General features: G+C 41.2%; 1 protein-coding gene across 3 annotated transcripts in view; it reads right to left on the reverse strand.

Moving 5' to 3' along the window:
• LOC124722035 (crossover junction endonuclease MUS81) overlaps positions 1-16,568 on the reverse strand; it is a 203,342-nt gene that overhangs the window by 158,248 nt on the left and 28,526 nt on the right. For all 3 annotated transcript variants that reach the window (XM_047247225.1, XM_047247226.1, XM_047247224.1), the window contains one exon: positions 6,024-6,159. In XM_047247225.1, coding sequence (XP_047103181.1) covers positions 6,024-6,159 — 136 coding nt within the window. The remainder of the gene's footprint in view (positions 1-6,023; positions 6,160-16,568) is intronic.

The following is a 16,568-nucleotide window of genomic DNA, read 5'->3' on the forward strand; positions in this document are numbered from 1 at the left end:
TTTCGAGCATCTCATGCTCAAATGTCCTGATGCCTACTCTAACTACTTGATTGCCACTTAGTCCTCTGTTACAGGATCATCTTATGTGAATGTGAGTCAAAGCAAAATGCGAATGCAAAACTTGCTTTGGAACAATATATCCAAGATGGTAGTTATAGCAGTGTTTGGGAGAGATTATCATTAGGGCTGATAAGGATCGAACTCATGTCAGTTATATGCACTGTGGCTGGTGCTCTGCTCTCCTATTTTACACATCCACCACCATACATCTGAAAGCACATCTGCAGAACGCGACAAAGTGTAAGTTCTGAAGTTTCAGTGAAAGCTACAGTTACTAAAAAGTGCATAGAGTTTGTGAGCCAGAGATCGCTTTCCATTTACGTTAATGTCAGGTGGAGGATTTTGCACTTTATATCAGAAGCCTGTCAACATTAGTTTGTAACTGGGACATGTGGACATCTCCAACATTCTGCCTAATCTTATGACAATAGCATGAAACACTGAAAGGTACGCCAATGAAATATGGGCAAGTGTGTTACCCAGCATTCCCCAGGTGTGAATGTATGTGCAGATACAGAGGATAAGTAGACCGATACATATTGTAAAAGGTGTTACCCATTTATTACTGCATATATCATCATCATCATCATCATCATCATCATGCACTGCAAAATTTGTTACTGGAAACAAGTCACTTTTCTAGAAATGAAAAAAATATCTGGTAAATTTATTATGAACTGCACTGAGGAAACACTTTTTAACTTAGGAGTAAACCATAATATCTTAGTAACATTTCATCTGTCAATGGCTGAGGCACTGATTTATGCACGACAGAAATCATTTCAGCATTATGCATGTATTAGGGAATACACATGTTTTTCACAGTCCTGAAAGACATTTTTGATGACAATAATTTGAAAAATGATTACATAACAAATTATTCCATGATTTATGCTGATAAGGATACTGCCCACTTTATGAAGAAAACTGATGATGTGAATTTGACACATACAAGCTTGAAGCAAGAAATGTAGGCTAGGTGGAATAGCTTGCTCAGAATGCTCAGTCTCCAGTTAGGCAGTACAATAAAATAATGAATAGGCTTATGGAGAAGGGCATTTCTGATAAACTTACATGTTACAACAACAACACTGCAAAAGAGCTCTTGACATTTTTAGAGCCATTCAAAGATGCAACAGACGTGCTTTGAGTATCCTACAATTCAGTCTGTTTTGTTATAGGTGCATAAACTGAAAAGTCATTGTATATAGGGCCCCAAAGAACAGATATATGTTTAAATTAATGTAGACCCAGTTCAGATGTTGCACAGAATATTAACATTTCTGTGGCGGTCCATCCAATTATTACAAATGATACCCATTTCTGAGAGAGATGAGACGTTTAGAATTCGGCGTCAAATCTGTGGCAAAATATCGGTTCTAGGTAAACTAGAACAAAATTATAATGAGACAGTAATATTGTACTCTGTATTTGTGATATCTGAAAATATTTGTTTAGGGCTGTCAAGAGAATGTCAGCCTCGTTCATCAATCAAAGAGGTGCCGTCACTGTTTTTGGAGCGGCTAGACTGTGGGCCATGTCATACTCAATTGACCAATGAGGCTGACTTGTATTTAACCGGGTGGGATAGTTGTGACAACGATCCACTTGAGAGGCGGAAGCATAACAGTAGTCTCTTTCCCAAGCTATATAATTCACTGAAAAGACTGTATAGTGTACCAGCCTCAAATGGGCTAGCAAAAGAAATTTCGTTTTTGGCAAAGACCATTATCTCGGTGAATTAAGCAGACTCAATATCCTGACAATTAATTGTAATTACAATGTTATCAGACTAGTCTGGAGACATTTTGTTCCTGCCACAATTTCTAATTTCTTAGGTGGTAAAACTGCATACATAAATTTGAATCAATAAAGCAGATTGTGTTATAAAAAACAGAAATATGGTTTTTTCATTCCAAGACCAACCCATCATTAGTTCATTACACAAGTTGGTCGTTACTTAGTTTTCCTGTGAAACTTAAAACTGTTTCCAAATCTTTGCTATTTTATAAAGGAGCAACTTTCTCTTATAAAAAACAAAGATGTCAAAATTAGACACTACCATCCATGAATACATTAATTATATTTATGATAGTAAAATTTGTTTTTTGTTACAGGTCTACTATGGAACCCATGAAGTTTCTGTACAGCTGTGTCTCACCCAACACTTTCGCCACAAGGAGTGCTGTATGAGCTATATCATAAAAATGGCTTCCAGCCCCCCCCCCCCCCCCCCCCGCAGAGTAAGCTCAACGTGTTGTGTAGCTAACAAAAACCAAGTCACCAATTACTGTGCAGCACTGCAGAAAGAAAGCACCTGATATAAAGTTAATCAGAAATTATTCCACAGTGGGGTCAGTTTGGAAACGGACAAGTAGCAGCAGCACATCTGTTTTGGAGAAGATTGTGCAGGCAGTTCAAACCGCATTCATAGGCTCGCCCTTGAAATTGATCAGAGAAGCTTCGCAGGAGCTTCAAGTGCCAAAGAGTACAGTACATAAAGTGGTTTACAAACATCTTAAATTGTATGTGTCCATTGTCCAAATTGTTCAGGCATTACAACCAGATGATTGCCCGAAACATGAACAATTTGCAATGAACATGCTGAACCATATGGATGAGGACAATGATTTCATGAAGTGTGTGTGTTTTCCTGATGATGCTACATTTCATGTTTGTAGCTCAGTTAACCAACATTATGTCTGGATCTGGGCATCAGAAAATCCGCATGTTGCACAAGAACACATTCAGTACAGTTCAAAGATTAATTTGTGGTGTGGGTTAATGTGTGATTGAGTGATTGGTCCAGATTTCTTCCTTGAAAGCATTTTAAGTGGATATATTGACCTAGCCACATTGGTGATTATGCCATTCCCCAGCTATAGGATATGCAAGACATTATCATCTTTCAGCAAGATGGTGCTCCCCCTCACTGCACTCCAGAAGGCTGTGATTTTCTTAAGGAAACCCTCCCCAACAGGTGGAGTGGCAGTTTATGTAAGATTCAAAACTTTATGAGGAGAGGCATACGTGGTATAATTCATGTTTCATTTACACCATTTATTAAGAGGGTAAACATTTACATACTCCCTGTACTTCTCCAGCATAACTAAATTGATCTGAATGTAGTTCCAACAGATGGTGGGGGATTATATCATAAGCAACACCAGCCTGCAGACACAAAGAACTAGTATTATAAAAGACACAACAGCAGTGGTGAAGGCGCCAGACTGGGTGGCATCTGCCCTCTCCACAGTGCCTTGGTTGGTTGGTTTGATTTGGGGGAGGGGACCAAACAGTAAGGTCATCAGTCCCATCGGATTAGGGAAGGAAAGTTGACCGTGACCTTTCAAAGGAACTATCCCGGCATTTGCCTGAAACAATTTAGAGAAATCACAGTAAATCAGAATGGCCGGATGCGGGTTCGAATAGTCTTCCTCCTGAACGCGAGTTCAGTGTGCTAACCACTGCGCTACCTTGCTCTGTCACGGTGCCTAGTTAAACCACAGCCTGCCTGATCCAAGTATTCATAATCATGCATTCCATGCCTGTGCACAGTACACTTGGGCATATACGAGTGAGCAAATGACCCAACTTGCAGACCTCTATTTTGGATGTTATTTTCAGTCATAATCATTTGCACCCAGTGGCACCTATATGCCTCCATAATATGAACTCTACTCACAAGTGCTCAGATAGTTAAACAATAAAGTTAATGTTTTCTTAAAATGTTTCTGAGATGTAATGATCATATTAATTTTCTTGTGCTGTAATTAATCTAGTGGCGGTCATCATTCTGGTGCTACTACTTATGCATGCACTGACACAGTCAGAAGATGGGAGGATGTGTGTTTTTCCATGGAAACTGTGTGAATTAATATGGTTAGAATCACATGAAGATTTAAGTATTACATTATACTTCCACACTGTAGAGCACCACATTTTAAAGGCCAGAGAGAGCAAAAACTGACCACAACAAGGATTAAAATTTGCCCCAACCTAAAATTGGCTAAAGCTTGACAGGAAAATGCAAAAATAATGTTCTACAATGCCCCCCCCCCCCCCCACACACACACACACACACACACACACACACAGTGCAGTGATCCCAGAGCTCAGAATATATTTTTGTCAACATTTTTGCTGTGCTGGTGGTCTAGTGCTGAAATATGAAAAATTAGTCTGAACTTGACAAACCTTAGCATTTGGAATAGTTCACAACAAATGCCACTACAGTATGCAATGCAAGAGTTTAAGTTGGGGCATAATGATGATCCTTTTTGTGTACTCAGGAGCCTAGTTATTAGCACTCTCTGTATAATTTTATGAGAGAAGTGAGTCTAATAATCTTAGAAACTATTCTTATGAACTTAAATTTTGAATTTTTGTTAAAATCTGACTCCCTCATTATGATTATTACATGTAATTAACACCTCTAAGAAAATTACATGATAGAAACTACCCTGGACTGGAACAAATACTGCCACATGGGGTTTGTTATGTGGTATTATGGAAGGCAGGCTGGAAAAGGTGTCGTCTTGAGGAAGGTCATGGCAGACATTTATTACGCAACTGAAGAAAGCTGGGCTGAACAACGCAAATGGACGTAAGTGCTCTTTCCTATGAAAATTGGAGGACACGTGCTGCAAGAGCAAAACATCCAGAAGGCTGAATCACTGGATGGTCATGATGACAATGAGTTACAAGTGTCTCCACATCTGAGGTATAGGGAACTTTTCTATATTAAATATACATACAGCCTGTGCAAAAAAGTTCTTTCACCCGTTAATGAAATCCCTAAGCTTTCCCACCACTTTCATGCACACGTTAATCCACTACACCTGCAAATTAGTTACTCCACACATCCTCTACCATAGAAAGAAATATTCTGAAGCTCTCAGTTTTCAAGTCCCATCCAAAAAGATGGAAACATTTAGGTGACACGATTTTACAAGTTTTTCATTAGATATTTGACATACACATTCACCAGTTTCAATAAACTCCTTTTTTCTTCAAATATGCATTGGCAGCTAAATGTTTCTTAAGAAATTCAGAGAATGGTACTGTGTACAGTAATCTGAGACTGCAGGTATAAATTCACTATGAAGCTATGTCTTTTACAAACTGGTATCAGCCAAAGGATATTCTCAAAGGATATTTTTCGCTCATAAACGGGAAGTTTGCGCAATAAGTGGTGTAAGTTCGCTAAACTCTTGTCGACTCCTGTGCACTAGTCTGGGTATTCTGACAGTGGACTCTCCATATACATATTCTTTACTGCCGTTTCTTGTTAACAATATCAGCTTATTCCCAAGAATTAGCAGCTTTCACTTGGTTAATACTAGGCATAAATCCAATCTGCATTTGAATTGCACTTCCTTGACTTGAGCAGAAAGGTGTGCAGTATACCACTGCATCCATGTTCAATAAGCTACCACAAGAATTCAAAAATCTTAGCAATAATCCATGTGCTTTAAAATCAAAGCTGAAGAGTTTTCTCATCGGTCACTCCTTGTATTCTGTCGAGGAGTTCTTTGAAAAACTAAGCTAAGTCTTATGTTATATTGTTAATTGCATTTTTATAAATTTATTGGTTGTCTTTTTTGGGTTCATCAACATTTTATTTTATTTGTTATTACTTTTATGTTGTAATTTCATGTACTGACACGTTCCACGAACTTGGAGATTTGCTCCTCAATTCAGTCCTATGGAACTAGACATGTAAAAAAGAATAAGTATGAGAACGTCATTTACCATAAAAAAGGAAATATTTGCTCAGTATAATGAAATCAAACTTGAAAAAAAGTAGGTGAGAGTAAAGATGTACAAGAAAATTTAGCAGGTTGGATTAAATAAGTGGTAAACAGAACATTTGACTATTCTGCAATACTGTGTATCTTAAATTAAGTACACGATATAAGTATAAGAACAAAATTTTGTTTTGTAGAATTGAAGAAATTTACCTTCTGGACGCATGTGCCCAACTTCTTCTAATTTGCGATCAAGCATATCACAAATTTTTGTACCAAAATTCTGCAGAATACGGCACTCCTTTCCACTCCTTAAAGGCAGTGGATATTTTTTAAGTGACCTGAGTGCCTACAAACATCAAAAATGAAATACAAAATATGAATTCTTAGATTATGGGTGATACTCAAAGGGAAGGGAAAGACAAGATACATCTCTTACATACTACGTCTGCTACGAGAAAATATTCTACATCACACTTATGCATAGCTAATCCAACAAATTGTTAAAGTAGTGCATCAATGGCCACCTCACATTTCAGATCTGTAGGTTGCCTGCTTTAAAACCCTTAGCTTTAAGGCCATTTCCACAGCAGGTGTTTATAACAGTAATATTAGAGCATGTCCACACAGGTGCAGTTGTATCTCTATCCTCACTGTTAATTATGATTTCCTTTCCCTTCGACTTGCATTATGAGTGTATCTTTGAAATATAAATTAAGCAAATAATTCTTTGATGTTCAAATTCTTTGTTGTTAAAAATGGATTTAGAAAGCTGAGTATGAAAAAATCAACTGAATATAAACGACTAATGGAGCTCTTTTCACCTTTCGTCTGAAGCGTGGATTATCGTGGTTCAACTGCTGCATTTCCATGAAACTAAAAATTGTTGACGCCGTGTGGGGAACAGATTCATCTTACTAATTTTAATAGCTAACATTCTACTACTACTATTACTACTACAAAAAAGGGCCAGCTAATTTCATGAGAATGAATGCCTTGTCTTCTCTGCTGATTTCACTAACTCGTTTGATGTTCCCCTCCTAACATATTGGTTAAATGCGCCTACATTAATTCAAAATTGGCCCTTTAGATGTGAACTGATCATGCAAAGCATGAAAAAAATATTTCTTCAGCACTTTGATATTCAAATTATATTCATTCTCTACATGATTCACAGCATAACTTCTCATTAAGTTATTATTACAAAACAAAATCAACATCCCCATAACACTTATTTTGCACATTATGATTGTCTTCCAGAGGCACTGTGAGAAAGGCACCATGGGCGGGAAGAGATGATCAAAGGGAATGGATATCTGTACACTAGGCCTTGAATCACAAAAAAACATTTAATTTTGTGAAAGAAATGCATCAGCAGAAGCATCACCCTTAATCCGCTGTGCATTGTACTGAGACTCAGTCAAAGCACAAGTATGGAATTACCTCACATGTTTCAAGTAATGTGTGGATAAAACTGCCTTCGCTAATATTGTACTTATTCCAGATGTAGTAAAATTTAAGTCTGTAATCAGCAATTGGAAGGTGGCCACACCAGTGATTGTGTCATCCTACACTGCAAGCATGGCAAGCACATTGTTTTCCCACTTGTTAAGGTCAACTTTTGACACCAAAGTCACTAATTTAGCTTCAAGTATCATGTCAGCTGTCCATGCAGATCTGAAGCGGATTCTTTTCTAGTCCACCAGTCAAACATAAATCTTGACAGTACCAGGGATCACACCCAGATCCTCCATGTTGCAGTTAGACAAGGCGACTGCTGCGTGCGCGCGCGCGCACACACACACACACACACACACACACACACACACAGAGAGAGAGAGAGAGAGAGAGAGAGAGAGAGAGAACCCAACTTATACTTACACATCTGTGTTCATTTACTGTAACAATTCCATACTAGTTGAACCGTGCGAATAATTCACACACTATCCGCATCAGTCACCGATAGGTAATGTAGTAATGGAGAAATAAGTAAATGCAATTATTTATTAATAAATATACCATATTTTGAATAGTACTAAGAAAAATTAGTCTCACTGTAAAAAATCAATATCATTATTATAATACAGGGTGATTCAAAAAGAATACCACAACTTTAAAAATGTGTATTTAATGAAAGAAACATAATATAACCTTCTGTTATACATCATTACAAAAAGTATTTAAAAAGGTTTTTTTTCACTCAAAAACAAGTTCAGAGATGTTCAATATGGCCCCCTCCAGACACACGAGCAATATCAACCCGATACTCCAACTCGTTCCACACTCTCTGTAGCATATCAGGCGTAACAGTTTGGATAGCTGCTGTTATTTCTCGTTTCAAATCATTAATGGTGGCTGGGAGAGGTGGCCGAAACACCATATCCTTAACATACCCCTATAAGAAAAAATCGCAGGGGGTAAGATCAGAGCTTCTTGGAGGCCAGTGATGACGTGCTCTGTCACGGGCTGCCTGGCGGCCGATCCATTGCCTCGGGTAGTTGACGTTCAGGTAGTTACGGACAGATAAGTGCCAATGTGGTGGCGCTCCATCCTGCTGAAATATGAATTGTTGTGCTTCTTGTTCGAGCTGAGGGAACAGCCAATTCTCTAACATCTCCAGATACTGTAGTCCAGTTACAGTAGCACCTTCGAAGAAAAAGGGACCAAAAACTTTATTGGCTGAAATGGCAAACAAATGTACAACTAAATGAAACTTTATAGCTCCCTTAATTCACCGACAGATAGTGCTTAGCTCTGCCTTTTGTTGTTGCAGAGTTTTAAATTCCTAAAGTTGTGGTATTCTTTTTGAATCACCCTGTATGATTAGTTACAAAAGAGATAAACAGGAGATACTGTCTTCGTCAGATTAATTTTATTTATTACAATTTGTTTATTTTACAAAACTTTTCTGAAAACAGTGTTACATATCAGAAGGTGTGAGCTTGATGAGGGATACAAGCAATTTTATTGACTGTCAATATATTTCTTGAATCAATTTACCTTCAGCATGAAGTATACTGAAACCATCTCTATCTGCTGCACAATAAAAATAAGCTGCCATTGTGACTGCTCTCAACGCAATACCATAAACTTCAACATATGGCTTACCTACAGTCCATCTAGAATTACCACATGGGAAAAGAAATGGATAGCACATTGTACCAATATACTGGTTCATGTAAGACATTGCAGTTAGTGCACCAGTTATTTTACAAAATATGACAAAATCAAAGTATCGTGGTGGTGGTCCATCATCAGTGATAAAAACAGCATTCATCTCAATGAATGTAGGCACATTAAAACTTCCAGGATGAAATGCATTGCTAGCAGTGAATTATATTTAAAAATGAGGTATATTGTAAGCAACATCTTTCATGTATTTAAGCAACTGTGGGTAAGAATTAAGTGTATCAAGCATTTCTTGCAATGTAACCATTATTTCCCTGCAACAGGTTCAATTGGCTTTATTCTCTATACAATGTTGTAATGAAATACAGATATCTATGAAGAAGAGGCCTGTGTAGGTTGATGCAACTCCTGCAGGAGGCTGCAAACTTCCTACCACATGATGCACCTGCCCATGTATTCTAAAACAATATGTACCACTGCCAGGAATACATTCAACCAAGTTAAACTCACATGATACAATGCCACTTTATTCATGCAGTACACAGCACTTGCTTCAAGAAAGTAACCAACTTCAACCACTGTTGTCCATAATAGTACAATTAGATCGTCAGTAGATGGCATGTTTTAAATTCTTTATATTGTTGTTTATGCTTACATAAAGAATTTTAAAAAGCTGTCATGCATAGTAGGTAAACAGACTGTCAATAGATAGCACCTTTTACATTTTTTTAGTTTTAAAAATACCATCTGCCCTTTCATTCCCTGCAATACCAATGTGCCCTGGCACCCAGCAGAAAGACACCACCTTCCTCAGCCATTGCAGTCACACAAGGGCATCCTGGATATTCTGGACTACTGTATCTGCTGGGTACAAGCATTGTAGAGAGTGGAGGATGTGGTGTCACCACCACACACCACACTTGCTAGGTGGTAGCCTTTAAATCGGCTGCGGTCCGTTAGTATACATCAGACCCGCATGTCGCCACTATCAGTGATTGCAGACCGAGTGCCGCCACACGGCAGGTCTAGTCTAGACAGACTCCTTAGCACTCGCCCCAGTTGTACAGCCGACTTTGCTAGCGATAGTTCACCGTCTACATACGCTCTCATTTGCCGAGACGACAGTTTAGTATAGCCTTCAGCTACATCATTTGCTACGACCTAGCAAGGCGCCATATTCAGTAATTAGAATGAATTCTGAACAGACAATATTGTGAATCATGTACCGCCAAGAGTGACGTTCATCATTAATAGATTAAAGTTAAGTATGAAACTAATTACGTCCACTTTCTGAATTCTCATTCCTTGTCATGTTCCAGACCTCACGTCAGTATAGTTCTTCCCTCCTCACGCCAGCCTGCGTTGAGCTAAAACGCGTGCATTTCGGGCTCCTCTAGTAACACGGTGTTGGCTCTTCTGCCAACACAACATTGGCGACGAGTGTAAAAATGGTGTTCTTATCTATACTGCCCTGATTTAATTGCGTAATGGCTTCGCCACAATCTCCAGATGTACTGTCCGAATTTTATCGCTTACAGAATCAGCAGACGCAGGCCTTACTGGATGCCCTTGGACAGCTCGTCCAGGGTCAACGTGCATACAAAACGATGCGGCAGCCAACCGCTCCACCGCTAATGCAGCCACAACAAGCAGTTCCACCAACCTTCTGACCTTCTGATGCTGCACTGGAAAGCTGGACGGAGTGGTCATGCCAATTTGGATTCCATCTCGCCGCCTACAGAATTCAAGGTAACGAGCGGCAGCCTTTTCTTTTGTCGTCCGTTGGTGTGCAAACCTACCGTGTGACAGTCAAATTATTTCCCCGACGCGACGTAGCAACTCTGACCTACGAAGAAATTTTGTCTGCATTAGATGCCTATTTCAAAGAATCAGTCAATGTAGTTGCGAAACGGTATACTTTCTTTCGTACAAAACATACGGCAGGTCAGACTAATCGAGAGTGGGTTGCAAACTTGCAAGGCCTTACTAGGGATTGTGCTTGTGAGTGTCAATGTGGACTCCCATATTCAGATATTATGGTCTGTGATGCAATTGCACAGAACGTTTCTGATGTTCATATACGGGAACAGATTTTGAAACTAGTCAATCCCTCCCTTCAACAAGTGATGGACATATTGGATCGGCAGGACACACTTGACTTTGCTCAGGAGTCATTTGAAACTTAGCCAGCCATGTGTCAGGTTAACCGGCCCACCAGGCGAGCTGCACGGAGCAGTAAACAGCCCTCGCGCCCAGCCGCGCAGCTGCCGCCAGGCTTGCAGCCACGTGTGCCACGCCAGCAAGCAAATGCAGTGCTTAAATCATGCCCACAGTGCACTACTGAACATTCGCGTGAGAATTGCCCGTCACGCCAAGCTATTTGCTTTTATTGTAATAAAAAAGGACATGTTCAGAGTGTTTGCCACAAAAAGCTCAGATTGGAAACTCAAAACCATTCCAGGCCCTTTGCTTCGTGCTGGACTCAAACCAAGAATACTCAGGCTTGCGAAACTTCGCCCATGGAAATTCATGTAGTTCATTCCACTCCGCCCAGGGCCACTCTCTCTAACAGTGACTGTGTTCGTCCCACAAATAGTGTGCGTCGACATCGCTGGAACTCCCATCGAGTTGCTAGTGATTTTGTACCAGTGTCAGTTCACATTGCACGAGACAGTCACTCTTGTCGTCAGCAGGACAATAAACTTTTTGTAGACTTGGACATTAAAGGCAAAGTGATACCATTCCAGCTCGATATCGAAGCTGCAGTTTCACTGATGAATCAAGACACTTACAAACAGGTGGGCACACCTCCGTTGCGTGCCACAAATGTTACGTTAAGTAGCTATTCAGGTCAAGAGATCCCTGTGTTAGGACAGTGCAGCCTTCTTGCAACATACAAAGGACAAACAAAACTTGTGTCATTTTACGTCCTTCGTTCTTCTTCTGCAGTGAACTTCTTTGGTTTCGACTCATTTCAGTTCTTTAACTTGTCTATAGTAAATCAGGTCCTATCAGTGAATCAGACTGTGCCTTCAGACAGTGTTTCTCGTCTATGTGAAGAATTTGCAGACATTTTTGCACCGGGCCTTGGTTGCGCTAAGAACTATAAAGCACATTTGGAACTGAAAGTAAACGTGCAACCGAAATTTTTCAGAGTGCGCAATGTTCCCCACGCATTGCGTGATGAGGTTGCAAAAACATTACACGATTTGGAATCACAAGGTGTAATTGAACGTGTGCAGGCTTCTCTCTGGGCATCGCCCTTAGTAATTTTGCCAACACCTTCGGGAAAATTGAGACTGTGTGTGGACTTCAAGGCAACAGTGAATCCACAACTAGTGGTTGCAACTTTTCTTTTATCCCGCCCAGAAGATCTTTTTGACAAACTGTGCCCCGGGCAAATATTTTTCAAAGTTGGACCTAGCCGATGCGTACTTGCAAATACCGGTGGACGAAGAATCCCAGCGCGTTTTGGTGGTTAACACGCATCTTGGTTTGTATCAATTCAAACGACTGCCATTCGGGTGTGCATCCGCCCCTGCATTGTTTCAGCAATATCTACAAACTGTTTGTGTGTCAGTCCCTACTGCAACAAACTATCTGGACGACATTGTGATCTTAGCCAATCTCAGAACATTATTTCAGGTCTTGGGACAAAATGGTCTTCGATTACGGAAGGACAAATGTGTCTTTTTTGCTCATGACTTGCCATACCTGGGCCATGTACTCAATGCCCAAGGCATACATCCCAGTCCCACGCACTTCCGTGCCATATAAGACTTGCCTTCGCCACAGACTTTGATGCAGCTAGAGTGTGCTGGGAAAAATCAACTATTATCACAGATATGTATCTGGTTTTGGGGGCCTCTGGTGAGGTGCGCCGGCATCTCAATAAACTGCGCCTCTGTCGTCGCCCGGGATCTGCCGCTCCCCGTCTGCTTTCAGCAACGGAGCCATCCGGTTAGAGCCCCGGGGACCCATCTACAGGCTCGCCTCAGCCCCAGGTGCTGCCGGCACTGCCTTCCATTTTGCCCCATGGCGACGTGACGCCACTTGTTCTCCCGCCAGCGACGCCCGCAGTGGACGCGCCGCTGCAGCCGTTGGGCGCCTCCCTGGGTAACACGCTGGCGATCGCTTCTCATGACCAGTTGTCCTCCGACATGGAACTCTCGCCCGCTCCGGACCATATGTCGTCTTCGCCCGTCGGGTGCCCCGGCCCAATGGAGGTTGACTGTTCGGCCCTTCCTGTTTCTCTACGGACGCATACACCGCACGCTGGCGTGCACCCTGGAGTAGGTTTTCAGGTGTTCCCTAGCTCCCCGCGGCCCGAATGCCAGGGTGTGGGTGGCACAGCCTCGCCTGCTGTTAGGCTCCCCACCTCGTCGCATACGTCAACATAGGGTCCTCCCCATGGCAGGCGGAGGCCTTATACCAAAACCGTCTGCTGATTTGCGGGGGAGGAATGTGGTGTCACTGCCAGACACCACACTTGCTAGGTGGTAGCCTTTAAATCGGCCGCGGTCCGTTAGTATACGTCGGACGCGTGTGTCACCACTATCAGTGATTGCAGACCGAGTGCCGCCACACGGCAGGTCTAGTCTAGACAGACTCCCTAGCACTCGCCCCAGTTGTACAGCCGACTTTGCTAGCGATGGTTCATTGTCTACATACGCTCTCATTTGCCGAGACGACAGTTTTGTATAGCCTTCAGCTACGTCATTTGCTACGACCTAGAAAGGCGCCATATTCAGTAATTAGAATGAATTCTGAACAGATAATATTGTGAATCATGTACCGTCAAGAGCGACATTCTTCATTAAGTGATTAAGGTTAAGTATGAAACTAATTACGTCCGCTTTCTGAATTTTCATTCCTTGTCATGTTCCAGACCTCACGTCAGTATAGTTCTTCCCTCCTCACGCCAGCCTGCGTGAGCTAAAACGCGTTCATTTCGGCCTCCTCTAGCAACACAGTGTTGGCTCTTCTGCCAACACAACAGAGGACACTCAGGGAATTGGAACAGACAAGGAATTTAGCACTCTGAACATGTCTCATCTGCTCCAGTGCCCCCAAGACTGCATATCATTCCACATAGCAGAAAGTAAAGTATGGGGCAATCGGATGTTGATTATATAATTGGGGAAAACAACAGAGCAATCAATGGAGTCCCCCTTAGAGCCATTCATAATACAGCTACAGAACTGTGGTGCTAATTTAAAATGTCATAAAACAATGTATTAAAAACATATGCAGGAGCGCAATTTCTCCTGTACTGCACTAATTTTAAAATCACTCTGGGCCTATGTAGAAACCAGGGTGATAGCTGGTTAAAACCCTGGACTTGGGGTTGTATTTGCTCCACACCAAGTGACTGCATGTGGATCCCAAACAGCCTTGTTATTCAGGGACAATTGGAGAAACAGCATTCCAGAGACAGATGAGCAACAGTATGGACAGTATGGTGCACAGGCAAATTCAGAGCAGTGAGGGATTTACATACCTGACGCACCACAAGGAGCATTTGCCTGACTGTGAGTAACGGTTCCCCAGTCTCGGCACAGAGACTGTGTATAGGGCTGGTCCCATAAGCATCTGCGGACAGCCTAATCTCCTCATGGTGGATAGTGTCAACCTTCAAATTAGAGGGCCTTGCTAATCCATATACTGTGCACCCACAATCTGGCCACTAGTAACTAGAAACAACTACTCAGGAGGACTGCCACAAGTCACTACAGATGGCAAACGCAGTACCAGAGCTAAGGCGCAAAAAGCCCATGAAAAGGAAACCACTGATGGCCATATATCAAGTCCAAGTTATGTATACTGGCAACCATTTCTTGGACAGCATCTATGAATTACATCTGTGACATGATCATGCATCAGGTGGCCCAACATACGCAGTACGCTAATCCAAAACAGCAGGGTGTTTGTAAGATTACAAAGGCTGTCCATCAAAAATTACACTGCACTAGCGTAATGCAGCAAGTGCTGTGACTTAGGTCACACTGCTAAAAAACTGCAAGGGGAAGAAAAAATGTGCACTAAGTGCAGGAAAAATTGGTCACAAGGAGGACAACTGCAAAAATAAAAATCCAATTTGATGCACCCTGCGTGGAAAAACTTGCAAAAGCCAGAAGTAGAGTGTGTGTGACCCCTAGCTTCTTTTACGAGAATAATTGAAACCACAGACTAGGGATCATAAGGAACACAGCAATGGCATGAACTGCAATCGAGAAAACAATTGACACTCAGAAAATACAAGTTACCACCAGCCAAACCCATGAGCTAGGAGAGTGATATTGGCAGGAGATGCAAGGTCGTATTCATGCAAACATAATTCAATGAAGAAATTAAAGATATACTGCCCTCAACTGTTCAAAAACAAGCCACATCGAATACATACTTAGTAGATACCAGTAAATGGAATGATACATGTGCACGATTGGAGCAATAGATCAATTTACAAAACTTGTTTCAAAATGCACATGCCCACATGCCCTAAGAGTGGAAGAACTGGAAAGAGAACTGATTGCGGTGGAACACAAATATTGTACTTACAATGAAACAAAGGTGAGTTTGAACAAAACAGTGAAGAATACTGATAGTGACAAACAATTAACCAAAAAGAAATACAACTTAAAAAAAGAGTGTGAGTACTTTATCAAACCTGTGACTCATGTCATCAGGGTGGGGGGGGGGGGGGGGCAGTTATATTCAATTTACAGACAAAAGATCAATGCATGAAAAACACACAAGTGATGAAGTACACCTAAATAGTGTAAAGCACAGACAGGAACAAGGCAGAAATACCGAGGGGGGTAAGGGGTTCAGGAGTCACCAAAGCACTGGTATGCAGCATATTACATCAAACTAGATTATAAGACTTAGCAAACTAGAACAGAGACAAGTATTACAGACTATGCAAAGACTCTTTATCTGGCTTGGGCATCTCAGCTGTGAATCCACTTGCTTTCCAACAACTGAGCAAACAGACTGCATGATCCTCAGGACTGAGAATTTGGCAACACACCTAAAGGAACTATGCTGGCTATTGCTGTAAGCATACACAAGATGGTTACAGAACCCAAACATTGATAAAATTGATAAAGATTTCATAAAGTCATAAGAGAATGCATTCCAGTTTTTCACAATCCAGGCCAAAATGCTATGTCATTACAATGGACCCATAGAAACAAAACATGTACCTGAAGATGTCTTACCCTTCTATAAACAAAACAATGGAATACTGTGTCCATAGGAATCCAACTGACAAGATGGTAGCCTGATGTGTGTATCACATGAAGTCTGTATCATCACTAGTGACAAGAACACAATCATCAATAATAGATAATAGTTAGACTGCTACAAAAATTTCGTTATGTGACACACACGCAGCCACCATAGAAACAACCAAAAAGGGTAAAATGCGAGCTGTCATTGATCTACATGCAGTACGTATATACAATTGAACAATATGCAGACAAAATACACGAGCTGCCAACACTGACAAGTGGAAGGAAACTATTGATGACCTCTGAAATACCTGCCAGATTCTCTCTATGGTTACTCAGACCTCTGCTCAGCATGTGACCAATACAATTAGCTATTACTTTGAAGCCCATGTTTCCA

Source organism: Schistocerca piceifrons, chromosome X, assembly GCF_021461385.2.
Source record: "Schistocerca piceifrons isolate TAMUIC-IGC-003096 chromosome X, iqSchPice1.1, whole genome shotgun sequence".
NCBI lineage: Eukaryota > Metazoa > Arthropoda > Insecta > Orthoptera > Acrididae > Schistocerca > Schistocerca piceifrons.